We start from the raw sequence: 21,065 nt of genomic DNA, 5'->3' as shown, positions 1-21,065 counted from the left end.
ACACACAGGGAACCCAACAAGTGCTCCATCTTCCCAGCAGGGACCCAACGGGCAGGACGGGATCTCCAGGGTTATTTTGTCTTTACTCTGAACATCCCTCTCCCAAGGCACAGTGAGCTCTACTTTCTGCTCAGATGGCCACCAGGGATGACCTTAGAAGTGCCCTGAGAAGTCGCCGTTAGGCACATGGGTCACATCTTTACCTAGGATGTTTAAGGGAAGACAGTCTACTTAGGCTGTCAAGAGACAGACTACGGCTTAGTCTTCTCGCTACTTCTTGTAGTTCAGGCCCTAATCTGGTGACGAGGGACCCCAGGAGAAGCTTGACAAAAGCACAAGGACAGTTGACCTCTGCCTGTCCTGTTCGCTACATTTCTGCCCATCCACCTGGACACGTACCTTCATTCCTTCAAACTGAGACAGCGCCCGCAGGGGCCTCAGGGCCCGCAGGGTCCTGAAGGACTTCAGGCTTGGTGAGTTCGTGAGACTGACCACAGACACCTGCGGGAGAAGACAGGGCTTGGTGAGGACAGCTGCCTGGGCAGCCAAGACTGCCAATGCAGACTGAAGAGCCCCCTCCTCATTTTTCCCTTCATGTGTATGCATGTCTGCCTGCCTGCATGTGAGTGTATGTGGGGACCAGAGGTCAATTTGTGGTGTCTGTCTCAATTGTTCTCCGCCTCACTGTTTGAAGGAGGGTTTCTCACTGAACCTGGAACCAAAATGGGCTAGAATGACTGCCCAGTGATGCCTAGTGTACTCCTGTCTCTGCCTCCATAGTTCTGGGATTACAGATATTTACCACTCTGCCTGGTTCCTAGTTCTGAGGTTACAGATGTGCGCTACTCTGCCTGGTTCCTAGTTCTGAGGTTACAGATGTGTGCTACTCTGCCTGGTTCCTAGTTCTGGGGTTACAGATGTGCGCTACTCTGCCTGGTTCCTAGTTCTGGGGTTACAGATGTGCACTACTCTGCCTGGTTCCTAGTTCTAGGGTTACAGATGTGTGCTACTCTGCCTGGTTCCTAGTTCTGGGGTTACAGATGTGCGCTACTCTGCCTGGTTCCTAGTTCTAGGGTTACAGATGTGTGCTACTCTGCCTGGTTCCTAGTTCTAGGGTTACAGATGTGCACTACGCTGCCTGGTTCCTAGTTCTGGGGTTACAGATGTGCGCTACTCTGCCTGGTTCCTAGTTCTGAGGTTACAGATGTGCGCTACTCTGCCTGGTTCCTAGTTCTGAGGTTACAGATGTGCACTACTCTGCCTGGTTCCTAGTTCTGGGGTTACAGATGTGCGCTACTCTGCCTGGTTCCTAGTTCTGGGGTTACAGATGTGCGCTACTCTGCCTGGTTCCTAGTTCTAGGGTTACAGATGTGTGCTACTCTGCCTGATTTTTTTTACATGGATGCCAGGGTTCCACACTTAGGGCCTCAAGCTTACACAACATCTCTCCAGCACTATCAAGGACCCTATTTCTGAGATGTTGAACACAGTGACAAGCCAGATCCTGCTGGAATGGCAAGAGCAGTTACAATGAGAGAGATATGTTTATGTCGTCTGAGTCTCGAAAGACACTGAGATGCTGGTATAAATTCAAGGAAACCGGATGGCCCTGACATCACCACACAGGACAAGATCATAAATCAGATTAGGGCAGGAACATGTGTTGGATGGCTAGATTACAAAATGCGTGATCGACATTAAATAGTTTTATTAAAAACTGGGGAGATAATAGGAAAGTGCCCATCTCTCAAGCATGAGGAACTGGGTATGGGTCCCCAACACCCTATAAAAAGCCAAGTGTGGAGGCATATGCCTGTCATTCCAGTGATGGAAGGCAGAGACAGGAAGACCTGCCAGGAGGCCAGCTAGTTTGATGTACATGAAATTCCAAGCCATGGGGAGACCCTACCTCAAACAAAAAATGGAAGACACCTGAGGACAGACATCTGTGGTTGTCATACAGACATGCTTGGCTGTGCACACGTGGTGCACACCCAAACCCCTTGGTGCACTCACACAGATACCATGCATGGGCATGCACACCCCAAAAATAAAAATAAGAAGTGTATTAAAACATCATTTTTAAAATAAGGTTTTAACTTTGTTGGGAGTGTATTTAGGCAGGTTCCAGCAAACTCTCCTCTGCTTCACCCCTCTCAGAGAGAAAGAATGGAGAAGAGGGTTGTTCTGGAGTACCAAAGAAGGTTCTCACCATGGCGGGGGGGGCGGGGGGGACATCCCGTGGGGACATTGTGCACTAGTCATCTGTGCCTCAGGCTACTTTCTGTTCCATCAAATTTGGAGATAGCAGTCAGATTCTCACACTAAAGCAGCTGTGATCTTTCTCACTCTCAGTCACTGTTCAAAGGGATAAGTCCTCTAGGATGACTTTGTTTTTATTTTTATTTTATTTTATTTTTTATTTTTATTTTATTTTTATTTCCACTCTCTATCACTGTTCAAAGGGACAGGTATTCTAGAATGACTTTTTTATTTTTATTTTTTTTCTGGCTTACATCGATCATTCTGTTCTTTTCTGAGACCCCATGATGTATAATATAAATTGTATATCATACACCATAATCTACTTCTTCCCCATTTTTTAATGTATGTGAGCACATGCACTCACACCACCCAGGAAGAGGTCAGAGGACAACCGGCAGGCGTCTCTTCTCTCCTACCATGACCTCGTTCAGTGCAAGATCCTTCACCTAACATGCTAACTCACTGACCCATGCTATTATAACTGCTGCAGACTATCACAGGGCATAAGCGCTCCTATCTTACAGACCCATTCCCCTCTGGTGAGTATCTAAGCTGCCTCCTTTTCTTTGTTATAAAGAATATAATAAGCTGACAGATGTGTGTTTTTCTTGGGTCCATATCCAAGAGTCTCCATTGGACCTATACAAGGACTGGTATGTCTAGATTACAAATAGGCACAATTTTTAATTTTACTGAATAATGCAAAATTTTCTTCATAATGGCTGTCCCAATTAAACTGTTAGCAGTGATTAGAGATTTTAATTTTCAATGTTCTTCTTAATACAGGTATCGGTTAACTAAAATTGTTTCTCAGTCTGAGTAATGTAAACACTCACTTTTAAACGCATTTCTGTGCTGACTCATGGAACGAGTCTACCATTACTCACATATATGTTAGCAGCCCAGGTTTCTCCTGTCCGCACACGCGTGTCAGCAGCCCGGTTTCTCCTTTCTCCTGTCTGCACACGCGTGTTAGCAGCCCGGGTTTCTCCTGTCTGCACAGGTGTGTCAGCAGCCCAGGTTTCTCCTGTCTGCACACGCGTGTCAGCAGCCGGGTTTCTCCTGTCTGCACACGTGTGTCAGCAGCCGGGCTTCTCCTTCCTCCTGTCTGCATCCTTTGGGTGTCATTTTCCTTGTCATCTGTATTTTATATTATATATGTATGTATGTATGTGTGTATGTATGTATGTGTATTTGTCACGCACATAATAAATACTGTCCTGGCTTCTAATTTGTCTTTAACTATAATTTTAGCATTGCCGAGTAGAAAATAGAAGTTGCACATTTTAATGGAGCTAGACTTACATATTTTTGTGTTTTTCTTTCTTTTCTTTTTTTTTTCTTTTTCAAGACTGGGTTTCTCTGTAGTTTTGGAGCCTGTCCTTGTAGACCAGGCTGGTCTCGAACTCACAGAGATCTGCCTGTCTCTGCCTCCCAAGTGCTCAGATTAAAGGTGTGCACCACCACCACCTGACTAGGTTTGCATTTTTCTATTCCATAATTATCATTAGGATCATTGTATGGACTCTTTTAAGCTTTTCTTTCATTTATTAATCTATTTACTGTGGGAGGGCATTGTGTCGAGCTCAGGGGTCGGAGGACAACTTGCAGGACTTGGCTCACTCCGTCCACCATAAGGGCTGCGGGGATTGAGCTTGGATTCTCAGGTTTGGTGACAAGCACCTGGACCTGTTGAGCCACCTCGTGGCCCTCATCGTATGCAATCTTGATTAATTTGAATGTCATCTCAGTGGTTTTAATAAGAACGGCCCCCATACCATAGTTAGTGGAACTGTTTGATAGGATTAAAAGGATTAGGAGGTGTGGCCTTGTTAGAGGAAGTGTGTCATGTGGGAGGGGGCGGCATCTTTGAGGTATCGAAGAACATGCCGGACCCAGGCTTGTTGGCTGTCCCTGCAGATCAGCTCCAGGACCGCGCCTGCCATGCCTGCTGTTCCTGCTCCCAATCTCCCCACTGAAATGCTTTCTCTTAAAGGCGTTACCACGGTTGTGGTTTCTCCGCAGAGAGATAGGACAGCAACTAAGACATTTGCTGTGTCATAAATGAGGAGATCAGACGTCCACAGGATCAGTTCCTGGTTCCAGGCATGGAGCTGATGAGCCGTGAAACTGGGACTTTCCTCAGCACAGTCTACAGTGTCAAGGTAAACACTGGGTCTCACCACGGGTTGCCTTTTCTGTGAGTCAGAGGCACGGAATTACACATTTATCTTATGCTTTTTACATCTATTGTTAGGTTTGTCCTGTTTACTCTCTTACCAAGATTGCACTTGGCTTAGACCTGCAATCGCAGCACACAGGAGGTCAGGCAGGAGGAGCAGGGTTCTGGGTCATCCTCTGTCACACAGTGAGTCTGAGGCTAGCCTGGCCTACGAGAGACCCTATCTCAAAAACAAACAAACAAGGGTTATGCTTGTCTTACTTGGATGGTTTACAGTTTCCCTTTTCCAGTCTTCAAAAGAACTTGATTAGTATTGACTGTTCTTCATAACAACTTGATTAGTATTGAATTTATTAAAACAGTAAAACTTGCTTTACAAACCATCTGGGTCTGTTGATGTTTTTCTGACACCATGCCTTTAGACTACTGTTTGATATTTTTAAGGATCGCTGCTAGATTTATACTATCTATTTTGAATTGGCTAAATTTAAATTTTTTACAGTCTTCACTTGGGTGTTCTTGTCTTTACCGTGTGTGCACCACTGTGCGTGTGCCTGTGGAGGCCCGGAAGTCAACGTCAGTGTCGTCCTCAACACGCTCTACCTTATCTTTAGAAACCAAGTCTCACTGAACCTGGAGCTCATCGGTGTGGCTAGCGAGTCCCAGGGGTTCTTCAGTCTCTGCCTCCTCAGAGCTGGGATTATGGCACCGTGTGGGTGTACCTGGCTTTTATGCAAGGGAGCTGGAGATCCGAACTCAGGTTCTCAGGCTTGCACGTCAAGCGCTTTGCCAACTGAGCCACCGCCCCAGCCCCTTCCCTCCTTTCTTAAGTAGACATGGACTCAGTATAATGGTGGAAAGAACACATGTGTTAAAGCCCTGCACCCTAGAGTGAGACTTCCTAGATTTGAACCTCACCTCCACCACTTCTCAGCAGGTAGTCTTGAACAGGCTTTAGCCTTTTGGAGTTATTTTCTTGTTCCGAATACAGGGAAAACAAAAGCCCTCCCACAAAAAGTGGTTACACGGTGGAAGGAAGAAGACATTGGCACAGGTGGCAGATAATGTGGCTGTTGGAGGATTTTTTTTTGTCTCCAGACATAACATGATGCCATCTTGGGCTTTGTGCCTGGTAGCCATGGCAACTAGAGCAGACTGATAAGAATGCTAGCCAGGTCTATGGAAACACAGCTGTGGGCATTCCCTAGGGGGTGGAAGAAAGGAGACCTGAGATCCCCTCCTGAGACCCTCCTTCTCCCAGCGCCGGTTATTCTGGTTGACTGACAGCAGGGCTCCATGACTCGCCTTCCGACAGATGGGGCGGGACTTTGTAGTGATACAGCTATTCTAGGGTCACCCACAGATGGTAAGAAAGCCCAACGGACTCATCCGTCTCACCAAAGCTGTACTTCGAAATCGTACTTCAGTGTATCGCTGCTCATCGGGGAAGAGTAGACAGTCATTGGCTGTTTCTCCCCAGGAAAAGTTAAGGCCACAGTGGTACAGAGAAAGCATCAGAACGTGCTCCTCTACAGGCCTAGAGGGGCTGAGCCCATCCTGTTCTACGTCATCTGTTCTGCACCCTGAAGCTAGCTGTTAACCTTCTGATCTGTGGGATTCTTCATCGGGCACTGCTGGGCGCTGAATAAGGTAACGTAGGCCAACCATTCTCTCTTACTTCCTAAACACCAGCATCAGAAACATGGAAAAAGAAAAAGAAAACTTGGAAGGGGAAGGAAAAACAGAGGACGTCCAAAGTTTCTCTAGGTTTTCATCAGACACAAGCAGGGTTCAGAGAGAGAGGTGGAGGGGTGTCATCGTGGAGATGGTTGGGGTAGTCTGTGTGTGAGAGGCAGCGCCCAAGAGGGCTGGACCACAGGTGGGCAGCTGTCAGTTCACAGTAAGTACTGTAACAGTGAGTGAGATTCTTTGGAGAGGCAACTGTATGAGGACCACATGGACAGTAGCCCCCTTAGGGTTCCCTGTCCCATCCCTGCCCCAACCCAAACAGGGCGCAGAGACAGTAAACTTACAATTACAATGAGGAAATCAAGCCAGCACCAGGCGCTGGTGAAATACCTCCGGAATCCAAAGGCCACCCACTTTAGAATCATCTCCAGGATAAAAATAAATGTGAAAATATTATCGGTACACCTTAGCAGTCGCTCGATATGGGGCCGTGTGGAGATGTTGATGTCTTCAAATATCTGGAAGAAGAAAGCACAGCCATGGGCCAGGGTAAGTATATGCAGGCTCCTTGTCAACTTTGAGTCTTTTCTATTTTATATGATTAAAAACTAGTTGGTATCTGGTGATGGCATCTTGTTATAAAAAAAAAAGATTAAGGTAGCTCTTTCCCATTAAAATGTATTTCTTGATTAAATAAATATAGAAAATTCCATATCCATATTTCTGTCACCCCGATGACTTCATGGTCTGTCCTCTCTGGCCTCTCTGAGGGCTAATGTGGTCAAGTTAACAGTCTAGAATCACTTAGGTGACACAGCTCTGGGCATGTCCGAGAGAGGGTTTATATATAGTAGAGCACCTAACTACGGGTGGCTCCAGCCCACAGGCTAGGATTTTTAATTAAATAAAAAAGGAAAAGCAAACTGGGGACCACCGTATTCTCTCTCTCTCTCTCTCTCTCTCTCTCTCTCTCTCTCTCTCTCTCTCTCTCTCCTCCCTCTCTCCTTCCTGACTATGGATGCAATATGACCAGCTGCCTCATGCTCCAGCCGCTGTGACAGACTGCACCCTCAAAGTGAGAGCCAAATTAATGCTCTCTCTCAGTGGTGGGGAATTTTAGTTGTCAACACAGCTTTATTGCTCATTTTAATTGACTACGTCTTCAATCTCCTGGAAAGAGAATGCATAACAGATTGTATAGACCAGATTGGTCTGTGTCTATAATCAATAGTCTGGATTACAATAATCAGTGTGGGAAAGCCAGTCCACTGTGGGTGCCACCCTTTCCTTGGCAGCGAGGGGATCTTGGATTGTACACATATAACGTGAGTGCCAGGTAAGTGCGAATGTATCCATTTCTCTGCTTGACGGAGAATGTACCCTGCTGGGACTGTGGGCTGTGGGCCTCCTAGCTGCTTCAAGCTCCTGCTTTGACTTCTCCACAACCATGGGTTGTAACCTGGTGTTACGAGCTGAGTCAGTCCCTTCTCTTTAAAGTTGCTTCTGTCAGGACACTTCTGTCTTAGCAACAGAAGCGAAACTAGAACGTCCCCTCAAGTGGCCCTTTCCACATCAGTGAGAAAGGTAACCGACGTACTCCGAATATAAGAGTCTTCCTACACGATACATTGTTGGAGCATTTTCCGGGAGTCCTAACCCTTTCAACTCTTGCTAGTTGTATCTTTCCAAGTTTCCCTGAAATACCATTGCCCTAGACCACTACTTTAACTCTCCAGGTCGCCTTAGCAACTGTACTCAGTGCCTGTCCATTGTGTTCTCGATTCTCTTCTCCATATCTCAGCAAGCCTGGAGTTCATCATCTCCCACGACTAACTCCCATTCACCACACACACACATACCACACATACCCACACACACACGCACACACCCTACATATAATATCACTTTCTAACCATATTGAGACACACTAAAATAGAGATGCTCTGAACCAAAGCTCCTGGTGGGAATTTGACTATCAAACATCCATTAAATGTGATTACAAAAATAGGACATGACACTTTGAACCTTCTCCATGCTACACCCAAACATCTCTGTCACCTACTCTGTGTGTCTGCATGTGGACGTGTGTGTGTGCGGGAGTGCATGCGTGTGTGCATATATGAGAGAGATTGTGCTGCGGGGCCTATAGAGCTAGGTGTGGTCTCTCATTTCAGTCTTTCTATAGTAAGAATGAAAGACATGAGAAAAGGGGGCTAGGTACTAACCCTGCCCAAGATACTTAGGAAAACACTGAAAGTGGGCAGAAAAATCAGTCCCATTTTAGGTACAAGGTAGGGCCACAACCTAGAGGAAAAGAATTCAAAAGAATCTAACCAACTCATTTCCACCTACCAAATTGAGTTTTGACTAGAAAAAAAAAAGTCCTTTTATTGTCCAGAAGTAAACTACCTCCCACAGGCTCTCGTATTTGGACAATTGATTCCCAGCTGCTCCACTGTTCTTGTTTGTTTTCTTTGAGGGAGGTAGTAGAGGACCTTGGGCTGGGTGACCTTGAAGGAAGTGTAACTCAGAGTCTACAAACTCAAGCCATGCCTCACTTCCTTTCATCACTTTCTGATCCCTGAGGTTGTGAATGGCAGCCTCACGTTCCTGCCGCCATGGCGGAGAACTGCTCTTACCACCATGCCTTCCTCACCATGATGGGCTGCACCTTGAACTATGAGTGAGAAGACAAGGTGAAAGCCACTGCCACAGCTCTCGGCTCTTCCCCATCCTGCGGGCTCCTGCTGAGCCTTGGGAACTTAGCTGAGTGGACACTCTACAGCGATCTGCCCTGTCCTACAAGGCTGAGCTGATCACTGGTCCTGCTCATTACCCTTCAGCCTCTCCTGCTCTGAGCCCATCACTTACAACTGTGGTCCATCATCACCGCATCTGTCTTCGTCTCCATTACCTGCCCGCAGATGACAGACAAATCTGGACAGCGTCACAGACTTGCTTTCTCTTTTGAAACCTTAGCCACAAGCTGGCTAAGTGAGTCAAAGACAGGCAACTGAATTTCAAAGTCTCCCATGTCCTACCAGAGATAGTTTTTAATAAGGAGACACTTGTTACTACTGTGCATTTGTCCAGATCCAACCTTCTCAGAGTCTAACAAGACCCACGTCACCTAGGGAACTTATTTCAATGTAGGCTCTGATTCGGTAGTTTGGAAGGACTCAAGACTTGGTTTTCAAACTAGCTTCCAATGCTGCTAGACAGTTTTGGTCCTGAGGTCATAGGCAATGGTGATGAGTTAGACTTTTCTTATTCTCATCTCTATGCAAGCATGTACAGTAAGATGGGCCGGACCTTTTTCCTGATGTCCTCTATACAGCGTGTTCTATACTGCTCTGCCCAGCCTACACCTGCCTCTCGGAAAGCAGATTAGGAACTAGGACAGGGCTCTCTGTCTGCTGGGAGGTCTCTGGTCATGTCATCTTTCCCTGACACCGCAGATCGTGTATCTATGGCCTTCTAGAAGCTCCACCGCCTTCCTGTTGCTTAACACCACTTAGGAAATAATATAAAATTCAACCGTACTATTCACGACACACTAGCAGAGGAGATGTAATTACCAAAGAATCCTAACCAAAGTCCATCAGGGGAGATCCCAGGATGGTTCCAGATAAACCTGTATTTTTTTGTTTGAGGAATAATTTCTACTGTATATGGAGCATGGGGGGTGGGGGTTATACTGGTGCCAGTCCCTGAGCACGGTCTATACGCCACCTGCCATTTCCCTTAGGATTACACGTGTATGAAGCGCTAGACAGAAGGCATGGGACCCAAGAGAGTTCTTCTCTGGCATCTCTGCTACTACAAACTCCAAATCAAGAATAATTCTGTTCACTTAGTATGACAGTGAAAGTTTGAGCCATTTTAAGGGATGATACAAGACAGGAGAGGGGGAGAACAGGCAACTGAGGAAGAGGGGGAGTTAAGGAAAAGGGGAGTGTGTAAGTGATCAGGGAAGCTGGAGAGAGGACAGGAGTGGCTGGGAGGAATGAATTGAGAGCAGAAAGATGTTGGGGACCCTAAAATGAATGCAGGTAGACTCAGGGTTACTCGTTAGTCTCACTGAGATTTACATCGCACTGACAGGAAATACCCAAGCAACTGATCATAGCCTGATCTGTTCCCTGTAGCCCTTCCCTTAATATCTTGTCTTAGAAAGCACCCTGATCTTCAGGGACCGCGAGAGGAGGAGCTGCCTAAAGTATGTGATACAGTGGAGACGTCTAGGAATCCTTGAGAACCAGAGAGCAGGCGGGCAAGCCAAGTCCAAGGGCTAGACGTGAGAAGGTACTTTCACACTGGCCTGGTTAAACTCTCCAACAGAGAAAGCACCTTCAGAGTAGGGACTCTGATTCTAGATGTGCAGACTCCTGCCCGCTAAGGAGCCGTCAGTGAAGAGCTCCCTTCACTGCCCTTTTCCCAGGGTCATCATCAACAGCACCTCCGGCTGCCCCGCTGCCCAACCTCCTCCCCGCGAGCATCCTTTACCAGAGCGCCGCTGCTCAGCAGGATGACGAAGATAATAAAGCTCTCGAACCAGCTGTGCTTCACGATCTGGTAGCAGGTTTTCCGAAGATTCCACCACACAACCCAGCAGGGCTTTCTCTTGTTTCTCTTGTGGCACAGAAAATGGCAACCGAGGCCTGAAAGGAAGAGTTTATGGCATGAGCGTCTGGAGTGGATTGCGTTAGTGGCCTCAGCTCGTCACTTCGTGTCCCTTGCATTGTGAACTGTAGCTTTCCACATCAGAGGGAATGATGATTCTTTCCAAAACCTGAAATTCTCATGTGCTCAAGCTAGATCTGCTGAGCCCCTCACTGTTGGCACCCACATGAATAAAGTCATCTACCCTCAGCAGAGACAGCCAGCCCAGGTCAACTGATGTGGAGGTCTATTTATCATTGTACACCACCAATGATTTGTGGTTATTAACTATGCCAAAATTGTAGGGTGGGGAGGCTGTGACATACAGAGAGTACCCAAAGGATTTCAGGAAACTTGAGGTGAGGACTTCCAAGGTTTTGGGGATTCTCCCCACACATGGGAGAACTTGATCAATTGCAAAGGGGTTTACAAGCAGTCTTTGCTCTCAACACACACACCTTTATGATGGACCAGGCTGCCCTTCAGTCCTCGATGTCCCTCCATTGACAGTAGATGTCCCGAGGATCTATAGAGCAGCTGATCTGTTGGCCCGGCTAGTTTTCCAGGAGCACCTTCAGGTATTTACCCTTTTGGGCTGTGTGAACGGAGCCTATCGAAGCCCGGGGTCTCCTGAAATTCCCTCTACTAGAATCTAATAATCTAATAACGCTAGTGCTAGAAACGAGGCATCCATCCAAACCACAAAGCTACAGGGAACACAAAGGCTCCTTGAGCTGTGTGCAAAAATAAGGCCACTTACTTTTGGGTAAGCATCTATCCGGTTGCTTTTTGGGGGGATCCGTGTTTCGGAAATTTAGGAAGCTATTCAGATCAATGGTGCTGCATTCTGAGAGCACGCTTGCCGCATCAGACTTCTGCACGCCAGAGCGGGGGAGGAGAGAGTCAGTCACCAGGACAGTCAGGTTAAAGCCAGCGAGGCAAAGGTTGCTAGACAGGATGGTGTTGGTAGCATGCTGCTCCTGTGGGGACTTTTTCTCAAGTTCTCTATCAGCCTGACTTCAGGAGAAAATTAGCTCGTCTCCACGGCAAATAAGCAGCAAGTCCATGTGTTCACAGTAGCTCAACCCTCCCCCCTACAAATCATAACCCTAATAGGCTGCCAGTTAGAGGGTAGGGAATGAGAAAGCTACTCTATGCCCGATTTCCAGCTCTCCCAGTTCATAGACTAATCGGTTAGGCCAGTGGCTCTGGCTGGCTTTACCCTGTAGGAGGCATTCTGGCTATGCCTCAAGTTTTCTTTTTTTTTTAAATAAAAGTGTGTGTGTACGTGTGTGTGTACAAGCCAGATCACAATCTTGGATATTATTTCTCAGGATCTGAGCATCTTAGGTTTTTTTGTTGCTGTTGTTGATATTGTTTTGTTTTGAGACAGAGTCTCTCACTGGTCAGGAGCTAACAGTTTGGCTGGTTGCTCGTGAGCCCCAGGGATTTTCCTACTTCTGCCTCAGCATCCCGTGGCTGCTGGCTTCTCATGTGGCCTTTGGAAATCAAACTCAGGCCCTTGAGCTTGTAATGCAGGCAATCTGCCAACAGGCTCATCTCCGCAAAACTAGAGACATTTTAAATTTTCACAACAAGAGGATACTCCTGATATCTAGTGAATGGAGGCCAAGGGTTGCTGGAAGTCACCCTAGAATTCACAGGAAAGCCCCCCACAGTGATGTCAGTATAGCAAAACTGACAGCCCCTGACTTACGCTTTTTTGTGAGACTCAGCTCTGGCAATGGTGTCTTCATTCTTTCCGATATTGACCCACAGGCTGTTGTGGAGAAGCTGTGTGGAGGGGTCACATGCTCCTCCCAACCATATCCTGGGAATATTACCTTCCGAGCACTCTGTATGGCTAGATGCGGATCTTCTTCAGAGAACACTTCAGTGTCCACACCTTGGTCATCTGGGCTGGTAGGCTGCTTGGTCTCCAGAGGGACGTCACAGGTCTGGCACACAGAAGCCCAAAGTGGAGTTAATATTTCTCTAGACAGTCCACTTGACATGAAGCGAGAGTGAATTCTGCTCCTGAAAAACTCAACATGGAAGTAGACCGGGAAAACTACTGAACAAAACAGATATAGGAATGTATTGTAAAGTTACTTAATCAAAACATTATGGTTCCAGAATAAGACTCACCCCATCCAATTAAATCAAAGATAAAATATCCCTGTGGGTGGGGGGAGATGGAAACTGTATGTATGTGTGTGCATGTATGAGTGTGTGGTGTGTGTGTGTGTGTGCATGTATGAGTGTGTGTGTATGCGTGTGTGTGTGTGCATGTATGAGTGTGTGTGTATGCGTGTGTGTGTGTGCATGTATGAGTGTGTGTGTGTGTGTGTGTGTGTGTGTGTGTGTGTGTGTACATGTAGAGACCTGATGTCCTTCTGAATCAATTTTACCACCCTATTTTTGAGACAGAGTCTCTTACTGAACACAGAGTCACCAACTGGCTAGACTAGCTAGACTGGCTGGGCTGCAAGGAGAAGGGATCCCCTGTCCCCATCTTCACAGTGCTCTAGTTACAGGGGTGTTGTCGGGGGTTCTGCCCTGCCCAGTTCCTGCAATTGTTATGTCCCAAAGAAATCACACAGAAGTCTACATTCGTTATAAACTGATTGGCCCAGTATCTCAGGCTTCTTATTAACTCTTGTAACTTATATAGTCCATTATTCTTATCTGTGTTAGCCACATGGCTCAGTAACTTTTTCAACAAGGCAGTCACATCTTGCTTCTTCTATGGCAGGTTCACAACTGCAGAGCAATGGGCTTCCTCCTTCCCAGAATTCTCCTCTTCTCATTGACCCGCCTCTACTTCCTGTCTGGTTGTCCTGCCTATACTTCCTGCCTGGCTACTGGCCAATCAGCATTTATTTAAAATATAATTAACAGAATGTAGACAATTGTCCCACACCATGGGCGCTATCCACCATGCCTGCTATTGTTGGCTTCTTTTAAAGTGTGTGCTGGGGATCTGAACTCAGGTCCAAACACCTTACCCACTGAGTAACCTCCCCAGCTGCAAAATGGAGATTTGATATATTCATAAAACTGGAAGGCTTGCTGTGGTGACCTACAAGGACATCTAAAAATGGTGTGTGATGATTATTCCTGGTTATCAACCTGGCAACATTGGGATCAACTAAAACCCAAACTGCCGGTTAGTCAAGCTGGGAGGGATTTTCTGGCATGCCATGTCATGCAGGGACATAGCCTGGGATTAGGCTGATGTGTCAAAGAGCGCATACATGTTATAGCCAGCTATCCCTGAACATAACCTAGGACACACAGGTGGCAAATGCCCTATGATAACTGTATGTTTCGACCACACCTAATCTGAATTGTGGACCTTCCGTACCTGAACTTCAGCACCAGCTTGGGAGATGCGTGAGGCTCTGAATTCATCAAAGCATTCAAAGTCATCCTCTTCCTCTGCAAGTGGGGCCAAGCGAGGCCTGCCGTGCCCAGAGTCCAACGCCATTTGTGCATCAAATTCCTTCCAGGGCTTTGTATCCAGGGGAATACTGTCTTTACTCTTACTATCAAAACTCCCTGGGATCTCTTTTGGCTTCAGTGAGGTTTGCCTCCGATATCTCTTACAACAGAAATTCTGAAGAGCACGCCCCATGAAGGAAAAGGCCCGGCGGAACCTCTCCAGAGCCAGCTGCACTTTGGTTTTCCTGGTCTCTCCTTCGGGGTGCCCGTCCCTCTCCTCATTGCTGAAGGAATTGAGCAGCAAGGCAATGAAGAGGTTAAGCACCTGGGGTAGGTAGTAAGGGATATTTAGCAAAGGAAGAGGCACTCAGAGTTCCTAGAACAACCTTCCCCCCAAGGCTCAAATTATCACCAAATGAGAATTTCTCTCCCTCCCAGCAAAGCTCTCCTACATAGTCAGTGACAAGATGAAGACCAAGAAAGAACAGGGAGAAAACACAGAGAAAATGCAAGCGAAGGGATACAAATTGTCCAGAAACCATTATACCGAGAGAATCCGGACACCGAGAGACAGACACCAGGTGTTCTCTCTCATATGCAGGTCCCACTTTGAAGGTTTTGCAGATGAGTGTATGTGAGTGTGAGTGGATGAGTGGGTAGGCGAGTGGGTGGGTGTCAGACATGAAATAGAAAGGAAACTACAAGATTAAGAGGGGTTTTTTTTTTTGAGGCAGAGGTAATAATAGAAACACGGAAGCAAAAAGGGTCCTGCTGGGGTGGGGAGGGGGGCAGGGAAGAGGTCCACAGGGCAAATCTTGTGCATTAGGGAGATGGTTAGAATTCAAATCCCCACCTAAGTGCCAGGTGGACATGGAAGCCCGCCTGGGATCCCAGGCTCAGAGACAACTAGTCAAGCTCCGAGCAAGCTGGCTTGCCAGGACAGCCACATCTGGGCACTCTGGGCTTGACTGAGAGGTCTGGCCTCAGAGAACAAGATGGAAGAGTGGTCAGGATGATTTCTGACATCACTTTAGGTTCTCTGCACACCTCCCTCCAACACACACATACCTGGGGATACACGTATGCCCATACACATGAGAACAAGCATACACACTCATGACATACTGCATACACATGAAAATAAGAAAAAAACAATAAGTTATATATGTAAATGTCACAATTAATATATTATGCTTGTACACAAATTTATTTTTTAACTTAAGATTCCTTTTATTGTTTACTCGTTTGTGTGTGTGTGTGTGTGTGTGTGTGTGGGTGTGTGTGTGTGTGTGCGCGCGCGCACATGCGCACTGTGTATACAGGTGCTTCCGGAGCCCAGAAGGCTTCAGACCACCAGCTGCAGGGGCTCCCAGTGGTTGTGAGCTGCCCTTTACTGAGCAGTGCTCTGAGGGTGTGCATAGATCTCGTCAGAGATCTCCAGCTTCACCAGAATTCCTCGCTCTGAACCTTTCTTCGCGTTTCTCCTGCACCTTCTCAGCTGTCACAGCCGTCTACAGATCCTGTCTCAAAGTTCTTCTCCTCCGCCTCCCATTAGCGATGTCCACTCCCCGGAACCTTGGCTCACTTGCCAGCTGTGCAGACCATTTTCTAGGCGCTCCGGATAAAGCTATCTGTGAGACAGTTCCTTACATCTGCCCCATGACCCCTACTTGGTTCTGGTTTCAAGTCCAAGGATCTTTATGTGCCCTTATCTCTTCACGTCCTCACGTGATATGGGTCTAATTGGCCTCCTTGTTGACATCTAAGCTGCTGGCTGTAGGAAAAGACTCAAGCTGTTTCCACAGTAAGGAAGCCCAACAGTAGAAGGTTCTGGAGAAAGAACAAAGACCTTTTTTCCCTGCAGACAGATTTGTTCACTTTGTTACTTAATGCTTCTAGGAATTAGAGTCATGAGAAGACCCAGAGGGAGGACCATTTTTCATGTGTGTATGTGTGTGATGTGTGTGTCTATGTGTATACACATGTGTATGGGTGTGGGTGTGTACATGTGTGTATATGCATGTGTGTGTGTACATGTGTGGTGTGGGAGGGCTGGACAGACAGAGGTCAACCTCAGATCTTGTTCCTCTGGAGCCATCTTGCCTGTTGTTTTGGTTTTTTGAGACAATGTCTCTCTGGCCTGACGCTCACCAGGTAGGCTAGGATGGCCTGTCTCCACGTTCCCACAGCACTGGCACAGAAGTGCCAGCCACCACAAGAGGTTTTCATTTTCCTTCGTCCTGGGATGGAATTTAGGCCCTTGTGCTTGTACATCGAGATCTTCCCACGTGAGTTCTTTTCCCACACCCTCTTGTGCATATTTCTAAGACTCATGACCACTGAGCCATAGCAGGGCAGCTGAACACACAAACTCACAGCAGTTACGACAGCATGCACAAACCTGTTCAGGCCTAAGCTGGACCAAATCCCAGCCTGGAGAGGGGAAGGGGCCGTGAAGTCCCACCCCTACCCAAGGAGATATTTGTAATTGATGGCTATCAGGAGAGGATCCCTTTTCTTTAAAATGTTGCTCCCAGCCTGCATAAGACAGAACTAGACCCTCTGAATGTGGGTGACAGCTGTGTGGCTTGGGCGGTGTGTGGGATAAATACTGGTTCCACTGCTAGTGTGTATCCCTAGTGCACGAACTGGCTCTTTGGAGCCCGGTCCCTGCGGAAGGATACCTTGCTCAGCCTAGATACAGGGAGGAGGGCCTTGGATCTGCCTCAAGTGATGTGACAGGGTTTGTTGAATCCCCATGGGAGGCCTCGCCCTCTCTGAGGAGTGGGTGGGAGTGGGGTGGGGAGAATGTGGAGGAAGCGGGAAGAAGGAAGGGAGAGAGAACTGGGAATGATGTGCAAAATAGATTGTTTTAAAAAAAAAAAAGTGTTGCTCCTGGTAAATTCACCACACTTCAGGGGAAGGCTACACAGCCAAGAATATGAGCGGTGCAAACTGGACTACACGGGTTACTGAGCTGGGTGGGAGGGAAGAGGAAAAGGATGGAAAGGAAGCTGGGGACTCACCACGAGCTTTCCCACCACCATGATCAGCACGAAGACAATGACGCACAGCGGAGAGCCGTCCATGCCCTGCATGCATTCCCACATGTTCTCGATCCACTCCCCGCAGAGAATGCGGAACACCACCAGGAAGGAGTGATAGAAATCGCCCATGTGCCAGCGCCGCGTGCGCTGCTCCTGGCCGGTAGAGACGGTCTTGTTGAACTTGGTGCCGAAAAGCTGCATGCCAACCACGGAGAAAATGAAGACCACAATGGTCAGGACCATGGTCAGGTTTCCGAGCGCACCCACGGAGTGGCCGATGATCTTAATGAGAGTGTTTAAAGTGGGCCAGGATTTGGCCAACTTGAAGACCCTCAGCTGTGAAGACAGACAACAAACAAAAAGGGAAGAAGAGTTATGCTCACACATCCGGGGTTATGCTCACACATCCGGGGTTATGCTCACACATCCGGACTTATGCTCACACACCCGAGCTATGCTCACACATCCAGGCTTATGCTCACACATCCAGGGCTATGCTCACACATCCGGGGCTATGCTCACACACCAGGGAGCTAATCCAGGGCTATGCTCACACTCCCAGGGCTATGCTCACACACCCAGGGCTATGCTCACAAACCCGGGGTTATGCTCATATATCAGGGAGCTAATCCAGGGCTATGCTCACATATCAGGGAGCTAATCCAGGGCTATGCTCACACTCCCAGGGCTATGCTCACACACCCAGGGCTATGCTCACACACCCGGGGTTATGCTCATATATCAGGGAGCTAATCCAGGGCTATGCTCACACACCAGGGAGCTAATCCAAGGCTATGCTCACACACACAGGGCTATGCTCACACACCCGGGGTTATGCTCACACACCAGGGAGCTAATCCAGGGCTATGCTCACACTCCCAGGGCTATGCTCACACATCCGGGGCTATGCTCACACATCCGGGGCTATGCTCACACACCAGGGAGCTAATCCAGGGCTATGCTCACACACCAGGGAGCTAATCCAGGGCTATGCTCACACACCCGGGGTTATGCTCATATATCAGGGAGCTAATCCAGGGCTATGCTCACACATCCGGGGCTATGCTCACACACCAGGGAGCTAATCCAGGGCTATGCTCACACTCCCAGGGCTATGCTCACAAGCCCGGAGTTATGCTCATATATCAGGGAGCTAATCCAGGGCTATGCTCACACTCCCAGGGCTATGCTCACAAACCCGGAGTTATGCTCATATATCAGGGAGCTAATCCAGGGCTATGCTCACACACCAGGGAGCTAATCCAGGGCTATGCTCACACACCAGGGAGCTAATCCAGGGCTATGCTCACACACCCGGGGTTATGCTCATATATCAGGGAGCTAATCTAGAACTATGCTCACATATCCAGGGCTATGCTCACATATCAGTGAGCTTATCCAGAAAGCAGGTGACATTTCTCAGCCATGGCCATTAGGACTTTCAAAACTGGTTACACTCACCTGGGGCAGAGTCTTATCTAACATTTTTTTTTACTTAAATCTCTTTTTTCATCCTTTTATTTTATATATATGGGTGCATTGCCTGTGTGTGTGCCATATATGTTTAGCATTGGTGGAGACTAGAAGTTCAAGTCAGGTTCCTTTGGACTGGAGTTACAGACAGTTGTGAACCACCATGTGGGTGCTGGGAATTGAACCTGGGTCTTCTGGAAGAACAGGAAGTACTCCTAACTACAAGACCATCTCTCCAGCTCCTATCCAAAACTTTTTAAAATTATATTTATTCATTTATTTGTGGAGAGAGGAACACACATATATGATGGCTGTTGTTCGGAGAAATCTCAATTGAAGGGCTGTCCAGGTCAGAGCAAACCCTAAGGGATATTGTCTTGGTTGATGAGTCCATGGTGGCCATTACCACCCCTACACGTGTGGGGTTGTGCTGTATATATAATATGTGTGTGTGTGTGTGTGTGTGTGTGTGTGTGTGTGTGTGTGTGTATGAGTTAGAAGGCCGGTGAGTAACATCCCTCCATGGATCCATGGTTCTACTCTGATTCCTTTTTTGTGAGTGAGTTCCTGCCCTAACTTCCCTCATTGATGCACTATGACCTGGAAGTATAAGCCAATAAACCCTTTACTCACCCAAGTAACTTTGGGCCAGAGTGTCACATCACAGTAACAGGACAAAACTAGAACAAAGGTCAAAGTACAGCTCGCAGGAATCAGTTCCCCTTCTGCCGTGTGGATCGATCTCGAGTCCTTGGGCTTGGCAGCAAGACTTTTACCCTACCTGAGCAATCTCACCAGCCCTGTATTTTTATTTAAAATAGCAGATACCTTGTTCTGGGGCTGGAAAGATGGCTCAGCAGTCAAGAACTCTTGCTGCTCTTGCCGAGAACCCAGATCTGGAGCCCAGATCCCAGCACCCACACTGGGTGCTAGCGTCCAGATCTGACCTCGTCTTCTGGTCTCCGCAGGCACCCGCACACATGCAGTGTGCATTCAGATACACATGTACACATACATAAAACTTTCTGAAACTGTTTTTAAGAAATCAACCTCAGCTAGCTGGGTATGGTGGCACACACCTGTAATCCCGACCTTGGAAAGACTGGGAATTTGAGGCCAGCTTGGGTTACCCAGGGAGGTGAGTATATATGCAGATTGTGTCCTGGAATTAAGGCGAGATGAATTGGTCCAAGATAGCCATTGACTCCACTCATTTTATTATTATTAGTAGTAGTATTAGTATTAATTATTCAGAATGTTGTTACACCGTAAATCAAGAAAGAGGAGCCAGGGCCAGGTATAGTGACACACCTTGAGCCTCAGGGCTTGGGAGGCAAAGGCAAGCGCTTTATAGGAATTCACAGCCAGGAGGGTCTATATTGGTGAGTCCAGGACAAAGAAAGAAGAGGAGGAGGGGAAATAAGGAGAGAAGTGGGGAGGTGGAGAGAGGAGGAAAGGGGAGAGGGGAGGAGAGGAGAGGGAAGGTGAAAGCTGGGTAAGGGAGAGGAGGGGAGAGGAGGGGAGGAGAAAGACCAGGTGAAATGGCTCAGTGGATAAACACACTTCCTGCGGAGTGTGAATTTGGGCCCCAGAATGCACAGGGTGGGGTGCGTCACCAACTTCTGCAAGCTGCCCTTTGACCTCCACTCATGTGCCACTGCGTGCACCCACACACAGACGCAATAAAAATAAGTTTAAAACAGAAGGAAGCGCCTTACCACCCTGAAGGAAGCCAAGAAGGAGCGATTCGAGCGGCTGCTCTTATCAGACAGGTTGGTGTAAAGGACGTCAGCGAGACTCAGAAGGGCGACGATGCTGTCGAAGATGTTCCAGCCGTGGCGGAAGTAGTGGTACGGGTCCAGCGCGATGATCTTTAGACACATTTCCGCTACGAAAATTCCAGTGAAAACCTGCAATGGGACGGAGGAGACTCCTGCTTAAGGATGGGCAGAGCGAACCGCAGCAGTTGGGAAGAAATCGTTAAATCAGCATGCTGGCTGAAGTCAAGCCAAGGCGCAGGCACCAGGCACACGGCGACAGGCACCTCACTACATGACGGTAGCTGCAGCCCACGAGGAGGCGCTGAAAGTCGGGCTAGACCCATATTCTACCTCCAGCACATTTCTGCTTTACACCACTTTTATTAAAGTCTTAACTCATCATACAAAGCCATGGGTTGACGTGACATTTGACACGTGCATGCCTTCTTGTTCACCCTTCTCCTCCATTGCCCCCCTTTCCTCAGGCTCTCTCTTGCTAGCCTGACCCCAGGAAAATACATAAAGTGGGAGAGTTTCCTTATT

The 21,065-nt window shown here is 47.7% G+C and overlaps 1 protein-coding gene across 1 annotated transcript in view; it reads right to left on the bottom strand.

The window, feature by feature from the left end:
• Positions 1 to 21,065, bottom strand: part of Scn11a (sodium voltage-gated channel alpha subunit 11) — a 71,053-nt gene that overhangs the window by 16,804 nt on the left and 33,184 nt on the right. The window contains exons 13-20 of the mRNA XM_075967683.1: positions 20,481 to 20,672; positions 17,269 to 17,625; positions 14,166 to 14,567; positions 12,643 to 12,756; positions 11,559 to 11,673; positions 10,643 to 10,797; positions 6,481 to 6,654; positions 400 to 501 (exon numbers count right to left, since the gene is read on the bottom strand). Of these exons, the coding sequence (XP_075823798.1) occupies positions 400 to 501; positions 6,481 to 6,654; positions 10,643 to 10,797; positions 11,559 to 11,673; positions 12,643 to 12,756; positions 14,166 to 14,567; positions 17,269 to 17,625; positions 20,481 to 20,672 (1,611 nt within the window). The remainder of the gene's footprint in view (positions 1 to 399; positions 502 to 6,480; positions 6,655 to 10,642; positions 10,798 to 11,558; positions 11,674 to 12,642; positions 12,757 to 14,165; positions 14,568 to 17,268; positions 17,626 to 20,480; positions 20,673 to 21,065) is intronic.

This window comes from Microtus pennsylvanicus, chromosome 3, assembly GCF_037038515.1.
Source record: "Microtus pennsylvanicus isolate mMicPen1 chromosome 3, mMicPen1.hap1, whole genome shotgun sequence".
Taxonomy (NCBI): domain Eukaryota; kingdom Metazoa; phylum Chordata; class Mammalia; order Rodentia; family Cricetidae; genus Microtus; species Microtus pennsylvanicus.
The sequence above is the reverse complement of the archived record's forward strand: the minus strand, read 5'-3'. Positions and strand labels throughout refer to the sequence as shown.